We start from the raw sequence: 21,083 nt of genomic DNA, 5'->3' as shown, positions 1-21,083 counted from the left end.
CTACAGTAGGAGGTGTAGACGTTCTCGTTCAGTAGGACGTTAACTGATTGTGTATTGGGTATTTCCCCTCGTCCTTCAGGTATTTGACGTGAATGTTTATGACAATCTCACCGTCTCAGATTACAGAATTTGTACCAGGAACCTCCCACGGTATAACGTTTATTTGTCTGTCACGCCTGAGCTGTACAGTATACCACACACCACACCTCTTAGAATTACACTGAAAATTGCATATATTTACTTATTATTTAAGTTTAAAAAAAAAACTGTAACCGGATGCAGTACAATTATATATTTCAATGACAATAAGGATTCACTTTAACATACAACCTTATCTAGTCTGTATGCAGGTACCTAATAAGGACCTGCTACAAGATGGAAAACATAATATTTGCATAATCAGTATACAACTTAGAAGGAAATGAAAATAATTGGTAATATATCATGTTTCCCCAAATCTTTTCTACACTTGGTATTACTTAAGGAGTTACAAATGTAAAAGTGTCATACGGTATTACTTAAGGGAGTTACAAATGTAAAAGTGTCATACGGTATTACTTAAGGGAGTTACAAATGTAAAAGTGTCATACGGTATGACTTAAGGGAGTTACAAATGTAAAAGTGTCATACGGTATGACTTAAGGGAGTTACAAATGTAAAAGTGTCATACGGTATTACTTAAGGGAGTTACAAATGTAAAAGTGTCATACGGTATTACTTAAGGGAGTTACAAATGTAAAAGTGTCATACGGTATGACTTAAGGGAGTTACAAATGTAAAAGTGTCATACGGTATTACTTAAGGGAGTTACAAATGTAAAAGTGTCATACGGTATTACTTAAGGGAGTTACAAATGTAAAAGTGTCATACGGTATGACTTAAGGGAGTTACAAATGCAAAAGTGTCATACGGTATGACTTAAGGGAGTTACAAATGTAAAAGTGTCATACCGTCTAAATAAACCGAGTTTGTGTGCATATATGCAGAGACAAAGTACACAGGAAGTATAAGAAAACAATATATAACATATAAATAAGAATCGTTTCCGATATCTCATTTCTCACCAGTCTTGAGGTCATTGGTCACCATTTGTTACAAATACCCGAAACAATTGTGTCGACGTCAGAAGCTACATTATCGCAGCTAAACAAGCATATACTCAGGAGAAAAGTAGTAGCCGTTACCTCAATTCCTGTGTTGTTGCATTTCATTTCTACTAATGTTTAAATACAAATGATAATTGCATTTATAACCAACAGGTACACATATAGATTATACAATCTTCAGGTAACGCCTATGTTGTCCTATTTAAACTCCACAAAGGCAACCTGTGTATATAGCGTGAATGTTTCAAATTATTCGTCACGTCAACGCAGTAGTGTTAGTTTAAAAAATCTCACGAGATATCTAGTTTTAACCAATTCGAGCCAATATAACTCAATTTTCTTCTATCAAAACATAACCTTCACTAATTTATATACTTCAGTATCATACAACAAGTTATTCTTCAAGAACAAACAAGTCAGGAGTTTCTTTCTAAAGATACTGTCATGATAACATGGGTTTATACACATGAGTGTATACAATTAACTTCCTTGTTGCATGTCTGTGTGTATTACGCTTAGTTTTTAGGAAAGAAGTCCTTTGTGGAAATACCATACCTGGCTGTAAATCTGAGCTGCTCGTACTTCCGGGTTCCTGTTCAACAAAGAACTTCGTCGACACTGCTGGAACCACATAAGGTAAACATGAATCCTTCTAAAATCAACTAATATAATATCTTCAACATCACACAGTAAGTTGTTGTAGTTGAGTTACCTATTATATTAATCGACAGTCTGTCTATATTTCTATACTTGGTTATAAAACACTTAACTCAACGCTGTTATCGTCACATTTAACACCACATAGACACATGCCTATGTTTCTAAGCCATGCATTTTAAGGCCGTTTCGTCATGATGATTGTCTTAGTGTAGGGTTTTTAATATTCGTCTTGGTATTTTATGTTATAGTTGTATTATAGCAGGACAAATCATTTGATTTTTAACAGCTGTTTTCTGTTATATAAATGAATACATAATTCCTATTAATGTATTATGTCACCAAGTATTGTCATCTCTTCGAAACGAGTCGTATATTTTGATATATATCGTTAGCTATTGAACAGTGAGTACATATATAATTTTAGCATGCGTGTAATATTGATAGATAAAAGAAAAATAGATATTAACACGATATTCATTTTTAAGTCCAACACAGTTGTGTCCATACTTAAACTATAAATTGGCAAAATACCAATGATACACTATATGTACTTCAGTGATATCCAGAACGACCTGCTATTTTATATTTCAACACAGAACGAATGCTGTTTACAGCAATGACGTATATATATAAACAACGATATGATGTTAGGTACAAACAAACAAAGAATACGGACCAGATACAAATAGGCACAATAATAATAATAACATAATCATTTGCAGTCTGTGGCTGTCGATGGTCATTTAACAGACACCGTACGATCAAATATCTATATCTCTTCATAACAACATGTAACGTAGATAAGTAAGTGCAGGTTCAGTGACGTTTAATTTCTAAGACCAGCTGTATCCCACTGTATGAGTGAACAAGACGAATAATGTTGAACCCCTGCATGATCTGACTTAGGAATTGTGTTCTCTTCTTTGGGACACACAGGAGATCCAATGGTTTCTTCTTCCTTTATTTTAACACATAGGACTAGTGTTCACAGTTTTAGTGAGTTGACAAAATACGTATGTCTAATCATGGTTATATCTTGAGTAAGCCTGGTTTGTATGCTGCAACAAATGACCCCTAACATTGGTCGCCTTATCTGACTATATAAAATCTACATGACAATACAAATGTTATTTTGGGGAATAAAGAAAACTTTGGAAGTTCAGTTGTTACTTACCATCTTCATTTGAACGTTCAACATGTGTACAATACGTGTTTCTGTTAACATTATAATACCCATATAAACAAGGCAGCTGCGTAACAAGACGACGGAAGTATATACAGCTGAATATAGTCTATTTGTAGAACCGAATATAATTACAATGAAACAGGAACTTTTAAATATATTTTCTTATTTTGAAAGTATAAAACTTCCCCAGCATGTGTTTCATGTTTTATCACACACCGTATAACATCACTTGGTGTATGTACATGTTTCTACAAAGGGGCCGTGGCCAAGTTGTTAAGGTGTCTGACTTTCTGCTACCACAAGCCCTCGACCAATGGGTCGCGTGTTCGAGACCTGCGTGGGACAGCCGCCAGTTACTGTCCGTAGGTCGGTGGTTTAACTCCGGCTCTCCTTCACGAACAAAACTTGGCACGTACTTAAATGACCATAGCTTTCGTAAAACACAAACAAACCAAAATTATACAAGACGGGGTTTCATACCGAAGGAAAAAACACAGGAAGTTATATTGATAAAGAAAATCTTCCGAAATTCTAGATTTTTCATCAAAATAAGCTAACTTTTTTTCTTATTTGTGTCAATAAAGATGCAGATGTGTGCGATCAAGTAATTTGAAAACAACAATGTATTTTCCGAAATGACTTCTTCCTGTTAAATTGTTTTATTATACTGCTTACCTGTGGGCCAAATAGCGATACACGGTAATGTAAAGGTGGATAAAGGTAAAAGATGGTAATCGTATTTGAATGATGAACGTATCACACACGTGATTAATCTACCCCTATGTATCCCATAGTGCAGATCGTATAGGCTGCAAACTATACTTACAAACGTTAGAAATATTACATTTGTCGAAGGCCCATAGTGATACCCCAAATATATATTTGCATATAGCAGGATGTATTAAATTTTTATATCATTATAAAATTACAATCAAATTACAAAGAGGTAAATTAAGTAAAGTGTTAAAATGTATGATAAACTTTATCTTACTGTATATTTCATACCAATTACCGGATATTATTTGAATAAAATGTATTGTAAAATAGAGAAAACTAAATATAGGCTTTAAGCCTGATGTTCAATCCAATTGATCACTATTATCAGTCAAATTTTATTGAAATAAATTGAAATCACCTTAATATACCTCACAAGCCCATACTCTGAATATCTCTCGCAGGTCAACAGTCTACAGGTCAATGTCACGGCGAAATGGATCACATTCTAATCCTTTCTCAAGCCAAAAGTTTCTGATCAGCTAACCCCTTTATGAAGGTATTAGACGGCTACAACCCAATGAAATCAAAACGTGCTCGTACCCAAAACGTCAAAAGTCATAACAATACATCGGCGGGTAATTTCTTATGAACAGTTGAACCTTTCTATTTAAAAACACATTGGTGTATTTTAACTAGACAAAGTACATGTAACTCAACCTTGTCATCTCAGATAAAGGCATGACATGATCACTTGTATCTGTGTTAAGACATGTAAGTTAAGATATGTGTTTATGTTTTTTACTTTCAAATTCATGTTCGAATATAATGTTGAAATCAATTCAATGCAGAAATGTATCATTCAATATTATTTTTGTATTATCATACAAATAAAATCAGAAATATATCTGACGGTTATTCTCAAAGAGCTTGCATAAGAATGTTTCCATAATAAATTCTTTGCTTATCAGTTCATTATATTACCAAGTACTGTCATGTGAAAGTATTTCGTATTGACCTGTATCGCCTTTGTTGTTACTGATGAATTATTGCACGATATCTATAGAAAGGGTACATATATTTCCTACTCAATCACAAGTCCCGTCCTATGTATGCGTGGAATGTTGGCAAAACAATCAACAATTTATTGGTGAGGTGAGATAGATACTTCCATGTGTTGACTTAATCTCGTTATTTTAATGTGGAATGAAACTTTCAAAGTACATTGTTTTTCTATTTCCTCCCATGAATTCCCTGTAATCAAACAGTACGCAAGCGGTTTATAATGATTCCTTCAATGGCGTGCGGGTGCATGTAACAGATACACAGACCAAATGCAACAAAAACTGCTGGAAAATGATACAGTTGGGAATAATTTCTTTTAATTGTGGGATCCTCAAAATATAACTCTTCCATATGCATCATTATGCGTGAGGATTTCGCTGCTTCCACAAACATTGGAAATGTTCTTGCACAACAGATGTCAAAGCATTTTCCCCTATTACTTTAATCTACTTGTATACTTAACAATACCTATATTCTGTAATAAAGAATACTTAAAATAATAAATTTAACACAATATAACTTTAACTTACTTTCCTAGTACTATAGACGTATATTGCGTACAAATGTTGTTTGCGTACAATAACGATAACAAATAAGTTTATTATGTCATTTACTGTAAAAAATTAAATCTTTATCGGACTTTATCTTCCGTTATGTGTCACAACGTACATCCTCCCTTTCGCGTACGCGCATAAAGAGCTTACTCTTAATTGCGACAGAGCTAGTGACTCAAAAATTTAATGGATGTTCTCTGTATCTGGTCTAACAAATGAATGAATATCATAACATAATGTGATATAGTTGCTATCTAAAGGAAACGTTTGAGGAGATAAAACATCATCAACTAGAATAGGATTAAGATTTGTGCATAAATCGCTAGGATCATTACTGTCGAAGAACGTACCTACATATATCAGTATCAATCGCTTACTCGTCCAAACGTATAGGATGTGGTAATGACGTCAGCATTGTTGATATGACGTCACGTGGTAAATCGTCGATAGTTTCTAAATTGCAATGTCAGCGTATCTAAAGGAAACGTTTGAGGAGATAAAACATCATCAACTAGAATAGGATTAAGATTTGTGCATACATCGCTAAAATCATTACTGTCGAAGAACGTACCTACATATATCAGTATCAAACGCTTACTCGTCCAAACGTATAGGATGTAGTAATGACGTCAGCATTGTTGATATGACGTCACGTGGTAAATCGTCGATAGTTTCTAAATTGCAATGTCAGCACTAAAACTATAGGAATATTGATTTTGTTGATGACGATCGGACGTTTCCCACAATACGCACTTCCAGTCAAAATGAAGTCTGATTCCGGATACAATGTCTGTAAGTTCTCACCCTTGTCTACCCACATTAAACAACTACTGAATAAAACTTTCGTTGTAAACAAAAAAATTAACAAAAAAATCTACTCTTATAATCATTTTGCTAGTTTTCTATCATGAATGCCCTTTTTATCTGTATCTATTACTGTTATATTACCAGATGAGTATATTATATTTGCATCATTTAACGTTTACTGAAAGAAAAACACTAGACATTGTATTTCACATTACATAGGTATTGTGTAAACAAACGTGCCACGTACGTATGAGACCTGTTTTAGGCGAGTTTACGTTTTAGGTTAGTATGGTGTCTTGAAAATATATGCAAAATGACATTAGGGTATTTTATACGACACAATTGCATCACGTTTCAACACATATCGTTATCTTGAGGTTACGACCACACTATTGGTTTTGCCATTACGTAGTTATCTCGAATGTTATTGGAAACAAAAGCCTTTGATCTTAGTACGCACACTGTATGTGAACTGTTGTGCACAATTCCAGTGATCGTGAAACAACAAGGAGCATTTTGAATAGCAGAGAGAGTGATCACAACTTATTTAAAGGGTGTGTATTCTACAATTGAACATGTTTATATATATATTGAAAGGCTTCATCTTTAAGTTGTAAATTTTCAATATTGTTAATGTCTATCATATTATCTTATATTTTGTTTTGTATTGAAAATGACAATTTCATTTATCAGATGATGAACAATAAAACACCATGAGGATATACATGACCATTTATCCTAACATCTTGCTGTTCATTGGATGGTTAATTACAATACGTTTACACAAAGGTAAATAACTACTGTACATGTTTACCGGGAAATTTTCGCTGCAGTTTAATTTTCGCCTTTTTCACTCACCGTACTGAGGGCGAAATTATCATTACAGCGAAATAAAAAATATATCAATAAAAACATTATATGCTTAGTAATTATATGTGAAGGGGTAATTAACACTGAGCATATATAGATTATTCTGGCGAAGGGCGAAACTTTGACTGAGCGAAAATGTTCCGGTATACAGTATTTGATTGCTTAATCCTAATGACATCACATACGTTTTACATATCATTGTGATATCAATCGGTATCAAGGTCAATTTTTTCCCCCTCCCATTTATATCCTTAATTCCTTTCTTTTTAGGTGGCATTACAACTTATAAAGTACTAGCATGTTTATTTAGAAGAGATGATTATAATATTAATGAAATAGAGTGAAAATATTCTCAAGCGTATTCTACGACCTTCTTCAATAAGGACGAATCTCTCGAGATTGGATTTAAATAGAAATATTAACATACACTGTACGAAATAAGATCCGAAACAGTTCAGTGTGTAGGAGTGATGAAACCTGTGGTGATTATTAGATTAAGTAAAGATTACAAACGGATTGGTGATTGATTTAGGCACCTTTATATCAATTCGAGATAGTTGTTTCTCACGTACAACATATGAACTTCCGTGAATATGGTATTCTTGAGACATTAAGTAATGAAAATAGTCTATCATGTTAAGTTGCACATTGTGCTTCATGTTTTGTAGATGATTCGGCATACTTTATTTTTCACAACGCGAAAGGTAAAAAGACGGCGAGACGCCATGAAAATACAAATAAATACTAATCATAGGAAACTTGGAGCAGAGCAGATGCAGGTTACGCTGGCATTCTGAAAAGCCACAGATAGTTATATGCCCCATTTACGGAATTTATCGCTGTTGTAGGGAAAAATTAGAATTAATTACGAATGATATGAATAAGACATTGCTAAGAGACAAATAATCCGGAATGAATATCGAATAACAAAATGGTTATTTTCTTTTCAGTTCATATGTCCGACGTCATTTATGAAGTATTTGAAAACCAAACAAACTGGCAACAGGCAGCAAATACTTGTTTGAGACTTAATGGAACATTGATTGACTCTTCTGATTACTGCGATGTACAAAATAGGAACACATTACCAGCCAACAGGTTTTATTGGACCGGCAATTTCACTTTCATGACAAACTGGGTGCAGTTAAAAGGTGAAAAATACTACATTGATGTAATATTTCAGTGGTTTTGTTTGATATAAATTATGCGCTTACAAATATACATTCTCGTTTTTTATTTTGATATTCGAATGTTTGTAAAATATCATTTTACTAACGTAAGTTCGAGCACAAGTCCTTTGTTAATCGCATGTTCTTAAATATATAATAATATTGATGTTTAGGGTGCTTCAATGTACTTGGTCAAAATACAGCAGAAAAATTGTTCCTATCCGACGAATTCGACAAAAGTGAGAGACCTCTTGGCTGGTCCTGTTACATTTATTGCAACAACGAATCATTCTTTGGAATAAGGGTAAGATTTATGTAGACTACACGATCGAATTTAAAGTAACATACTTGTTATGCATGGGTTTTTTTAACAATTGATATTGATACTGTATTGTTATTGAAGCAATTTGAACTTTCTCGTTTACCTTTTCTATGTATCTACAGCCAAGACAAGTGGCATGCTCTATATTCATATTTGATTCACATTACTTTACCCTGCCACAATTAGATATCAATTCATTGAAGAGTAGGGGGAAAAAAAGATAAGAGTGGGTGAAGATTATAAGGATTAAAATTAAAATGTTGCAGATTATGCAAGTCTTCAATGATAAAATTGGTTAATAGCATTGTCTACTTTCAGCATTTAAAAAAAACCCGATGTAACTAACCAAAACGAGTACAGATCTGCATCTTCAAAAAAGTTTTTCTTTTTATGTTCATTTAATTTTTATTTACATGTAAGTGGAGTCATTATCTATGATTTCATTTCGTTGGAAAAATATCCTTTCGTTGATGTTGTAAGTGCTGGGGATGGTTTTCGGGATTTTGGGATTTCGGGATGTGGGAAGGGAGTCCCATTTATGGTCATACCATCCCCTTGACAAAACTTTTGGTCGCATGAATTCTTCATCTTTTCAAAAGACATTTGTTTCCAGTTTTGTAAGCACAGTAAAGGTTGTCCAAGTTGAAACTATAGTGATTAAACGTAAAACGTCTCATTTAATATTAATGTGTAGAAGTCATTACGCAAAAAACTGAAATTCAGGTACATTCTTTAGGTAATAAAACTTACATGTTTTCTTGATTTTAAAGGATGGGTATTGCCAATGTTTATCAAAAGTACCTGCAGAAGACGAATTAACTCTACAAAACAAGTGTCCATCTTGCAATGACTCTTCCAGATTTCAGTGTGGAAAAGACAATTACACAGCAGTGTATGCAATACGTAGGCGAATATTTGTTTTGCCATGTTTTAGCACCAACCATTAAACTTGATTCTATCATAAACATACAGATGAATGTTAAACATGAATGTTTACGACAGAAAACATTTTTGTATAAACCATGTATTTGACTCTCAGAAAATGTTCCTATCGCGAGCTAATTAATGTATTCGAAATTCATAAGTGTTTAAAATAGGAAAAGTGACTCTAAATGTTTTTAAGTATATGCACTGATAATTTGCATATATAAGGGTTGGGTATGTACCAACTGCTGTATTTAATTCACTTTATTAACAGCATTACAGTATTAAATCATTTTCATATGTCGCATTTTGTTAATTGCCTAGATTGTTGAAATGTTTTTCTCGTTGAATCTGTTTATGCGAAGTACAAATTCTTTATTTCTTTTAGCTCAACCGAATTCAAGAGAGGGAACAAACTTATGCGCTTCTGTTGAATGTATTGTGTCGTCAAATAAATCACAGCATGTAGCACGCCCATGTAACGAAGCATTACGCACCAAATGCACAGGTATGTGAAAACACATTTATCATAGATAAAAAAATATTAGGAAACTTACATTTTTAGTCTGCAAACTTTCAACAATGTGCAATCCGTAAGTCAAGGTTATCAGTACAATAGAAAATGCAAAGTAAGAAAGCTCTTTTTTTAAATTAAGTATGCCGTTGAGGAAAGCTATACAGGACTCATCAGTTGTAGCAAAAATGTTCCTGTAAACCATGGATAACATGAACTACATCGTCAATACATTATCAAAGCTAAATGTCTACAGCAGGATCTAAGGGGGGGGGGGGGGGGAATCAACATGAACACCAAGGGTAATCATCATCGTCGACATGCTGTTTACCGTCAAATCTAGGAAAATATATGTGGGTCACTGTCGGTCTGAGTCACAGTGAACAAGTCTTCATTTATAGGAGACATTGTTGAAATACCAAAGGTGGAAAGCAAGTCATGCAAACGACTGCTTAAGCCTCTCGGATTTCTACCTCTCCTGCTTTTAGAGTTTACAGGTCACAGCACAGGTACTAGCCTCGTCTTCAATACTCCCATACTATAATCAAGGTTGCTAACTCTGTTCCCCTAGTAAAATGACCCCGTTCCAGAAAGCATGCGATTATGTCATAACCATTCATAATATGTCGCTGGGAGGAGCCTAGATCGACAGAAATTTGTTTTTCGTTAATTTGATGTATGATTCGCCATATATCATGTTGTATGATTGTCGGTAGAATTCATGAAACATCGCAAAATGGTCGAAATTCAGTTGGTCTGACACTTTGCTGTCCCTGAGATGACACGCTAAATCCCTAGTAATTAGCGTAAAACACACGGCACGTAAGCTATTTAATGTCAGTACAGTGTTTCTACGATAGGAAACAAACTTATACTTGTATGATAGTTCATTTCCTTACATTATCATGTCAGACACATCTTTTGTGGCATCGACGCTGATTGGTTTCTAAATTTAACGGACTTTAACAAATATCAATGAAATTTCGGGATGTTCATCATAACCCGAATTCCACCGATGAGTTAAACATTATTATAAAAGTATTTAATTAATCTTTGAGCGTCGGTGATCTACAATTGTTTCCATCAAATATAATAGGATTTTGTCCCAATGTATACTATATACTATATTTTGTATGACTTAACAATTTAACGTTGGCTAGCTTCTCTGCATATTAGACTTTGGTTTGACAAATCGAACAAAGAGTGACAAAACTGTATGACTTCTGTAGACCACCTTGTAGATACGTGTATGTACGTGTTGGTTGGCAAGGTCTATTGTGAATTCAAATATTTCGCTAGTATTTATCAGACTCATACAAGGATGGTATTAAAATTCCTCACAGGCATGTAGCTGGAAGAGCAGTGGCGACAATCACTATTCATCAAAATTAAAGGAATTACAATTTTGCTTTAATTTTAGTGAGATACGAACACTACAAACTGATTAGAGTTTAGTTTTGATAAATTAATGGAACATAAGTTTTAATGGCCGCAGACTTTGAAATAACTGAAACATTCAACATCTAGCTCATATTAACGACACAGATGTATAAGTGTCATGATTGCGACGCAAGAGACACAGTCGCTTTACAAGTAGGATTTATATATTTTTTTAATTTAGAGGGAATACAAGAATAAATTTAGACCATAACTGATTGTTGATATTGTGCAAATATAATACGATGTCTGGATAATAGGTGTATATAAAACATGCGTGCATTGTCCTTTTCTCATATTGTTTTAAGGAGGAAATCAAACAAAATACTTATCATGGGGCGATGCAAGAAATGAATGTGAAGGCAATGGTACATATATGTTACTACCTCCTGATATTATGTGCCAGAGCCAGGTTTCCCAAACTTGGGGTAACCGACACAGGGAAGTAACATGGACTACCACAGAATTAGAACGTAAGATAAGCTTCTTTTTTATTATTTGTAGAACAAATCATATTGTTTATCACACCACTTCCATGTAAAGCAGTGTTTGGCGAATCAAATCGATTATGACGTCCGAATTAAGCCACAGAAAATGTAATATTATATTAAGCCAATAGAGGTCAAAAATAAGATTTTAAACACTATTTCTACAGACGTACTTAGTAATATGATTCAAAAGATCAAAGTCATAAAAGAACATTCCTTTCTTTCATATTAATAGATAATGAATTTTCGAATTTTACTCATATTCTCATACTCTTAACTACTTTGTACTTTTGTCAATGTTTGTCAATGCCTTTGGTGAAATACATAATTTTCTAAAAAAAAAATGTAATATTTCAGTTCTTTATCGTATCCAGATACACCAAAAGCATCGACTTTTAAGGTGTTCTTCAATAAACGGAAACACAATGAAGAACGACGACTGCAACTCCACCGAGCATGGATTTATTTGTAAAATAGGTATATCGTGTTCAATGTTGTTGTGATTTATCATCTAGTTTATTATAGACACCAGTGGATACTCATTATTCCAACTACCTGTCTACCTGCGTTTCATCTTAACTGGAATGCAAATATGCTGGATGCTGATAGAGAAAGATAATTATATACCACAAAATACTATTTTATAGTGGGATTATCATATACATGGTAGGTCGGTGGAACATCTTGCTAAGTGGTGGGTAGATAGTGGGACAACCGGATAAGGGGTGGCTGAATTAATGGGTTTTAACAGTTTTTTCAAGGTAGTGACACGTTAGGCTTAGTTTTTGTTTTATTACGTCATAGCAGAAAACGTTTAGAAAGATCACGATGATAAATGAAATCCTGCATATAAATTCGAATTCAATTCAAATATAAATTTCATTTTATACAAAGAGAGTATATCACGAGTGTACATCTTGCATTAAAATAAAAAGAGGATAGTTAATAGTTTCCCGACGAATACAATACATGTATACATTTGTTTCTATTTATCTTTTGACGATGTACAAACTGATACATTTGTATACTACATTGTCGTGTTAGTATAATTGTAACACATATAAGGATTGCATGAAACGACCTTTATGACAGCTAAGCTTTAATCCTTTTGTTATAAAGAAATATTATTTATGGGATAAAACCCATTGTGAAAAATAACATTAACCAAATAATGAATATGCATTTAACTGAGCACACATTCCATAACTCTTTCAAAAACGTTCAGTGAGCAATATAAAACAAAATATTGTCTCGGGAAACAATGAAAGGAAAAATATCTTTAACAAAACTGTGAAGGGGTGGCACCGATATAAAAAATGACTTTACAGGAACTGCCCAGATTTCATGTAATACACCGGTACTGTATCAGGCGTCATTTGAAACATATTCCAAAAATATGAGATGTCAAATGTCATACCACAATACCTTAGACAGTGGAAGATAATAAGTTTCACACGATGTAGTTGACAATGTTAATGAAATATGTGATGCCAAACTTTCCACCTGATTCGTGATTGACAAATGACAAATGAGATTCAACTTAAACACCTTTAGATAATTAATCTGTCAATTAAATCCCAAGATATATATGAGGGTGTTGCGAAACTAAACTTTGCAACGATATAGTGGACCTTTGTTGGCGAGGAGATTTAACAATGCAATGATTATCGTTGCACCTCTTTTAACACAACAGTATTTTTCTCTTAACAGGAAACTTCACAAATGAAAATGCAACCACGTTATGTAACATATCCGAAACGGAACCGGAAACGTCAACACTGTCACTATCTCGCACAACTACTGGTGAGACTGCATCTACCGAATTTTCAAATATTGATCCCACGACAAATATATCAAATATGGGCAAGATAGAGGGAAACAGTACGGCGACAAGCGATATGGGTAGTGTACAGTATATTGATTTATTTTGTGTGTGCATGGAAAATGTGTTTTGCTTCAGTCTTTTCTATAGCAATTATTATTTAAAAAGTTGATATCCAAATATCATTCTTCAAAACTGCTAAATATTACGAGATTACCTAGCTTTATCTTATAGAACGTTGCTTTTTAGGGTTCAACCGGCTATTTTTTTCATTTTCCACAGCAGCTTAAAATGGGTTATAATTGTCAAAGCGTGTACAGCTATGACAGTAGAGTTTTGTAAGCCTTTTCTATGTACTTATTTACTTTTTTACAGTGATGTACATAGCTATTGGAGCCGCAGCAGGAGGACTTATTGTGGTCGTCCTGGTCATCGTTGTCATCATTTGCACGTGCCGGAATAGGTAAGGAAGAACTATTTTTTTTTAGCTTCCAGCAGAACAAGATGGCAATTACCTAAATTTAGCGTTAGCGCCTCATTCCTCTTCCAATGCGCTTGCTGTAATTGAGTTTTGCATACGACTTTAAAATATAATTGTATTAATTATATTGCTTTATAGCTGAAATCAGCAATAACAGACATATTAACTAAATCGTAAACAAAACCTATCATCAATGGGAAGTTATTTCACCAAAGTTCCTTAAAATATTGCTGGTTTTTTGCCATACAAACCCATTATTTACCTATGCTTTTACAAAATGAATAGAAATATATGAATATTTTAAAATAGAAACAAAATTTGAAAGAAGAAAAAAAAACATCTAAAGATTTGATATTCAAAGACTATGCATCAACTGAGATCACCGCATAACAACTCCGACTCATCAATTCTTTTCTTCGTCTATGTTGTAAAGGTCCAACGGAAACGTCATCTCGGATGCTTTTTATAAAAAAAAAAACACTTTGTGGTTTATTTGTCAAGGGACCAAAACACCGAGAAGCACCATTGACCAATTTCAAAAACAAATATCTAATTGTACCTACTCTAGCATAAATAAATAGGAACTTATAAATTAATCTCATTGGCCCAATTGGTAGACAGTGTTGGTAATCATACTGTTTTACTCTGTCGATTTTTTTTAAGCCGATATAATGACCAATTATCGATAGGTATTCGAACCATTTGGTTTTAAAAAAGATATTGCACCCCTTAGAAAATCAGTTAAATACGGCGTCCCTTCTCTACATATACAACGTAAGTAATTTCTGTACATTTAATCACCGTACTGACCGAAGTGAAAGTTGGATTATAAAGTGTACAAATGCGTATCCCGACATCAATATCAAACTTGACAGACCTTCTGAAAATCATTGAATATGAATCCTCAAAAATAAATTTGGTTAAATTATTTAAGTTTTTTACACTGTATACATCCAAGCATAAACATTTTGTTCATCAATAAATTATTTAGCCAGGCTTTCGGATGAACTTTTAATCATATGACTATATGCTTGAAATTTCATCATTCAATCAATTATGAAAAGAACTTACAAATAGGCGTTCATTCGTATAAAAAGTAAAGGGCCTACTATAGATGCAAAACATACAAATGTACTTTTTCGAAAATCATATCGTATTTATAACTTCCTTAAACGTTAATACCACTTCATGTTTTAAGTGTACTTTTATTTAGGTCAAACAAGAGCAACGCCGACGAAACCGCAGGCGACTATAAAAAGGAAATAGACATTGATGACGGAGAGATGAATCATATTACAGCTGCAGAAAGATACATCTCAATTAAGTCAGAACAAGTATCGGTAAAATATACAGTCGAAAATGGTAAGGCTGCATCAAAAACGTCAGAACCGGGAAAGAGTTGGGGAGGCGGTTATGAACAGGTCGTCCTTCCTAATGAGGAGCCAGACAGTGGGTTTCTCGATCAGGATAGTATTGTTGACCACGTCACACAAACTCAACCCAGTCCAGACATACACGAGACACCAAATGCAATCCAATATACAGAAGAGGAAGACGATTATGCTGAGGTTGATAGCGAATCCGTCACAGAAGAAAATATCCCAGAAATCTGTATTAAATCAGCATCCATCAAAAAGGCAGAAACTAATGATGAGCAGGAGGCAGAAGATGATTACGATCACTTTGGACAGCCGGACCAACGCCAATCTGTTTCGTCAAATTATGATCATGTCCATTTACGAAACTCGAGGAAATCGAAGAAAGGAAATAATCAAGATGATTCTGAAGACTATGACCACATTCCTGGGGCAGGCGGGAGACAAGAGGAAACCGAAGTAGATTCCACTTACGACCATACACAGATATTCGGTTTGAGAGAAAGCACAGCCTCGGTGTCGTCGAACTATGATCACGTGGTTTTGCTGAAGAATCAGTGCGGTCAGGAAGACGCTTTAAATCGAATATCTGATGATTATGATCACACTAATAATGTTAGTAAAGTAAAGGTCGCTGACGGAGATAGGGATAGTAATTACACACAGGTCATATTGCCAGATTCACCCTGATCTACTCTAGTGCTGAAGTATGTCCCGGAAAATAAACTGGCAAACGGCAGCCAACGCATGTATTAGCATCCATGAGGGTGAAACAAACAGCTGGAATATTAATCAGTCAGTATAGCATGCAGGTGACCTGCGTTCGGCAGATTAAATCAAGGTGAAAGAAAACTTTTGTGGCAGTGATTACACTGTCATTTTATAATTTAAAATTACGTAAAATTTCACAGACCTTACAAACTCAAAACCCGCATGAATGCGAAGATTATACCGCTCGAAGTTGTAGACAATACTCTATGGATACTCAATAAGTTGTTTCATGCAAGTGTATTAGACTATCAGAACATAAAATCACATGAGTATATCACAGCGAACTATAAATCAAATAAGTATTATGTTCAAGAAAGCTAAACTGATCAGAAGACAATTTGAGCACTCGTAACCATTACACATCGAGTAAGACGATCTAGTGTCTGTATCGTACGCATATGTGACGACAGCGCAAAACAAAATAACGACCCATTTGTTACGTTAAGACAAAAGAGCAAAATAACATTACGACCCATTTGTTATGTTAAGACAACAGAGCAAAATAACATAACGACACATTTGCTATGTTAAGACAACAGAGCAAACATATAACGACGCATTTGCTATGTTCAGACAACAGAGCAAAATAACATAACGACACATTTGTGATGTTCAGACAATAGAGCTATAAACATAACGACAAGTCTACTATGTAGAGACAACAGAGAAAAATAACATAAAGACACATTTGTTATGTTCAGACACGTTTGTTATGTTAAGTAAGTATTATAGACATCATGATTTTATTTTTGACTAATGTCATCAGGCACGTAAGTGTCGAATGTATGACATATGGATTGTGATTATAATGTTAATGGTATAACCGTGTTGTTAGCTATTTCCTACATGTAGTTAAACGAATCGATAAGATAATGACATTCTTTACAGTCCATATTCCCTTGCTAGTCGTTTAAGTTAAAGTTTCAAAATGACATTTGTTTTAGAAATACCTGAGAATTTGATATTATAATGCGTTTCATTTCTTCGTGTCTTTTTCATACATTTATAATATCAGTGAATTTCAATATTATCAAATATTCTATATCAGAGATTTGTTACTTGTTTTGTACGCTTTTATCTCATTTGGAACTCATTCAGCTTTCGTGATCATACCCAATGCAATTTACATGTGGGAATTGATTTTGAAAAAAACACCATCAACCTACTTTAATATTGAAAAAGTATCAATAGCTGCTGCAAATGTATTCAGGTGGATTTTTAAAATGAATTGCAGGCATGCTATTTGCATTTTACAAGAATGAAATGTTTCGGATAAAGCTTTGCCGGGCTAGTGTCAAATGACTAATTTGGATCAGGTTAAAATGAACCATAGCTGACACGAAATCTGCATTGGGTACCTTACTAAATATAGATTAAATAAGACTGACCATACATCAAACAATCAGCCGTAAATTTATTAATAAAAGCATTAGCTTAAATCAAAATGAGTATTGAAAAACAATTTTAGGAATCCATACATTTAACGCTCAATTATTTACTTTATTTTGTAGAGAAAAGTTTAACTTTATGATTGTTATCTATTTCTTTAGTAAATGAAAGTTAATAGCACAGTATATGACCTTAGTAAGAATAGCATTAAGTACTACATTAATATTTGTACAGAAAATGAGATTTTCTTCAATTCATTTTTGTAAAAAAATAAAATAAGCTGATGTTACGCTTTTACAGACTGCCTATTTTTAGATATGCCATTTTTTCTGCTGTGCCTAATATCATCTTACGATTTTTATTTGTACCTTAAAAAAACAATATTTGTATGTGAATTAGAGGTCTTAATATTAATTAATCTTCTAAGTGAGATATACTAGCACTTCACACTACACCATAATACTTGAGATATTTAATTATATATATTATACACTTATGATACGATATATTATAAGATATGAAATATATAAGATATATCTTAAATGGAGAGATTTCTGACATATTTAATGAGATATCTTTTTTGCAAATAGCCACCGGGATTGCTTACCATTTGGCATGGTCACATCGGAATGGTTAAAGTTGGAATGAACTATGTAACAGTACACCAGAAAATATAATCAGGTTACGTGTGTTCTGTGTATCTTTGTCCGATGTTAAAGGAGCTAATGGTACTTGGATTATCACCAGGATTAAGTTGCGCAAACTATCTTCACTTTGTCTGTATCATAGGTTAATGAGACTTGTATGATTATTTGTTCCATTCCATAGAATATTACTTCTTATACATGTGTATTGTTTTACATATGTATGCCCTGCCTTTATTCGTATGTACTCCATTGATATAATAGAAATGTTAATCCATTTGTGTTAGTATCAATATCATGTTTTGTTTTTACTAGTTTTTTTTGTTTTTTTTACAGATATAAGATATAGAACATGACATTTTTAATTAATTTATTATTTATATATATCTTTTGTATCTAAAATCTACTTTAAGTTGAGTATTGTTTTATTATGTAATTTCAAATGCTATGAGCTTTAATCAAACTAGGTTCAACCACTATTCAAATGATAAATGACCATGTTAAAACGGGCAAATAGAAACGGATATATTTGTGTTAAAAGCTAAGCATCCCCATGATAATGACTATTATTTCAAACATGAGCGATCCGAGTATTGTAAATTGGAGAAGAAAAAAATAATGTCAAGATTTGACTACAGTATATAATCCCGAAAATGGATTTTTTCTATAATTCCACTAACATTAAAGACCTTCTTTTATACAAGTGCACTGTCCATGAGTATATAAAATAAATAGGTTTTAAATATGATGAGAAAGACTAATTATAAGTACGTTAGTTCTTGTCAAATGTCTTTTGTTATTGTACATGTAATTGACATGAATAAGATATGGTTTAAACTAAACTAAATAATGTTTTTTAAGCGGATCACGAAATCACTAAACATGCCTGTTACGAGAAGTTTTTGTAAATATATTATACATATGTATTTAAAAAAAGTAGATTTGAGGATTGTTAATGTATATGTAGCTGCTTAATTGCTTACAGGGCAAGTACACACCCAAATAAATATTTGAATGTTTACAATTGTGAGAAGACATGGTAGGTGGGAGTGTTAACGTCATGTTGTTCTCAAGTCCGAGGGCCTGAAAATTGTTGTATCTTTGCCCTGACGAGCCATAATTGGCGAAACTGGTCGGCAAGTAATCAAGTATTTTACCTAATAATTGTGTGAAGCTGGTTAATGTTGAGATCACCATTTAGTGAACACCCTGCATACCAATCAGTGTCCATTTAGTGGACACTCTACATACCAATCAGTATCCATTTAGTGGACACCCTGCATACCAATCAGTGTCCATTTAGTGGACACCCTGCATACCAATCAGTGTCCATTTAGTGGACACTCTACATACCAATCAGTGTCCATTTAGTGGACACCCTGCATACCGATCAGTGTCCATTTAGTGGACACTCTACATACCAGTCAGTATCCATTTCCCAGCGAGCACACTACTTAAGGACTCAACCTGCATTTCTTCTCCCCTTAATTGTGAAGACAGAGATCAAATGTGTTTGTTATTGATTAGTGATCTAGTTAATACAATGTATATTAGAAACACGGGGATCAGACACGCTGGCAGTATCAACAATAATACATAATATTGTCATAAGACAAGAAATAGAGCATGTGAGTACGTGTTCGTGTGACTAAAAACGTATATACATTAAATAGATAACTACGTCATTTGTCTGATTCCGGAGTACATAATGCTCTGATAATATTAAAACTGATATGTATTTAATATACTATCAAATGTGTTACATGATGCTAACTATGTTTTCTGTAATTTATAATAAATAATATATAGTCGGTAGGTTTAACTACTCGTTGTAATGATAGCTGTGCGGATGTGAATAAAGAGGTGCTTCTTTTTCTTTGTTGGAGATTATTATTTATATAGTTACTGTCGGACGCTGGTGAATCACTTCCATTAGCTATGTAGATTTATATATAGAAAATGTTTGAATTGGATTCTTCATTTTAAGCCTAAATGTAACTTTACTTAAACAATCACGTTTAATGAGACTTAATTTCATATGCAAGTAGTATTTGCATGTTTATTTGTTAACGTTTTCTAATAATGGGACGAGAGATCCTATAGAAATCACAAAAGCTAGTGGTAAACTCCGTTTTATAAACAGATCGCTATGAACCTTACGTGTTTCTGTTATAATGGTACACTTTCTTTAGATATCGACCAAAAGCTTTACTTTAAGCTATCCTTCTGATATTCTTCTGTTGGGAATCCCTTCTGATGTTATCATTGATGCTCATACAGTCGGTGTCACCAGCCAGGTCTATATTATACAGTCGGTGTCACCAGCCAGGTCTATCTTTTACAGTCGGTGAGACAAGCACGATCTATCTTATACAGTCGGTGTCAACAGCCAGGTCTATCTTTTACAGTCGGTGTCCCCAGCCAGGTCTATCTTATACAGTCGGTGGCACCAGCCAGGTCTATCTTTTACAGGCGGTGTCACCAGCCAGGTCTATCTTATACAGACAGTGTCACCAGCCAGGTCTATCTTATAAAGTCGGTGTCACCAGCCCGGTCTATATTATACAGTCGGTGTCATCAGCCAGGTCTATCTTTTACAGTCGTTGTCACCAGCCAGGTCTATCTTTTAAAGACGGTGCAGCCAGCCAGGTCTATCTTTTACAGTCGGTGCCACCAGCCAGGTCTATCTTTTACAGGCGGTGTCACCAGCCAGGTCTATCTTATCCAGTCGGTGACACCAGCCAGGTCTATCTTATACAGTCGTTGTCACCAGCCAGGTCTATA

The 21,083-nt window shown here is 33.9% G+C and overlaps 1 protein-coding gene across 2 annotated transcripts; it reads left to right on the top strand.

Annotated features, from left to right (window-relative positions):
* Positions 1-1,586: 1,586 nt before the first annotated feature.
* Positions 1,587-20,171, top strand: LOC110458433. Of its 2 annotated transcripts, none has more exons than XM_021510116.1 (11): positions 1,587-1,742; positions 6,786-6,881; positions 7,913-8,113; positions 8,305-8,435; positions 9,224-9,356; positions 9,766-9,885; positions 11,637-11,801; positions 12,174-12,293; positions 13,527-13,718; positions 14,014-14,101; positions 15,333-20,171. In XM_021510116.1, exons 2-11 carry the CDS (start codon positions 6,806-6,808, stop codon positions 16,183-16,185), a joined length of 2,079 nt encoding a protein of 692 aa, XP_021365791.1. In that variant the 5' UTR covers positions 1,587-1,742; positions 6,786-6,805; the 3' UTR covers positions 16,186-20,171. The 2 variants fall into 2 exon arrangements, with proteins under 2 accessions (XP_021365791.1, XP_021365792.1); XM_021510117.1 differs by having other exon boundaries at positions 1,588-1,742; positions 13,527-13,619.
* Positions 20,172-21,083: the final 912 nt, after the last annotated feature.

The sequence above is a fragment of the Mizuhopecten yessoensis genome, unplaced genomic scaffold (assembly GCF_002113885.1).
Source record: "Mizuhopecten yessoensis strain PY_sf001 unplaced genomic scaffold, ASM211388v2 scaffold9581, whole genome shotgun sequence".
NCBI lineage: Eukaryota > Metazoa > Mollusca > Bivalvia > Pectinida > Pectinidae > Mizuhopecten > Mizuhopecten yessoensis.
This window is presented reverse-complemented; position numbering and strand designations above follow the sequence as displayed.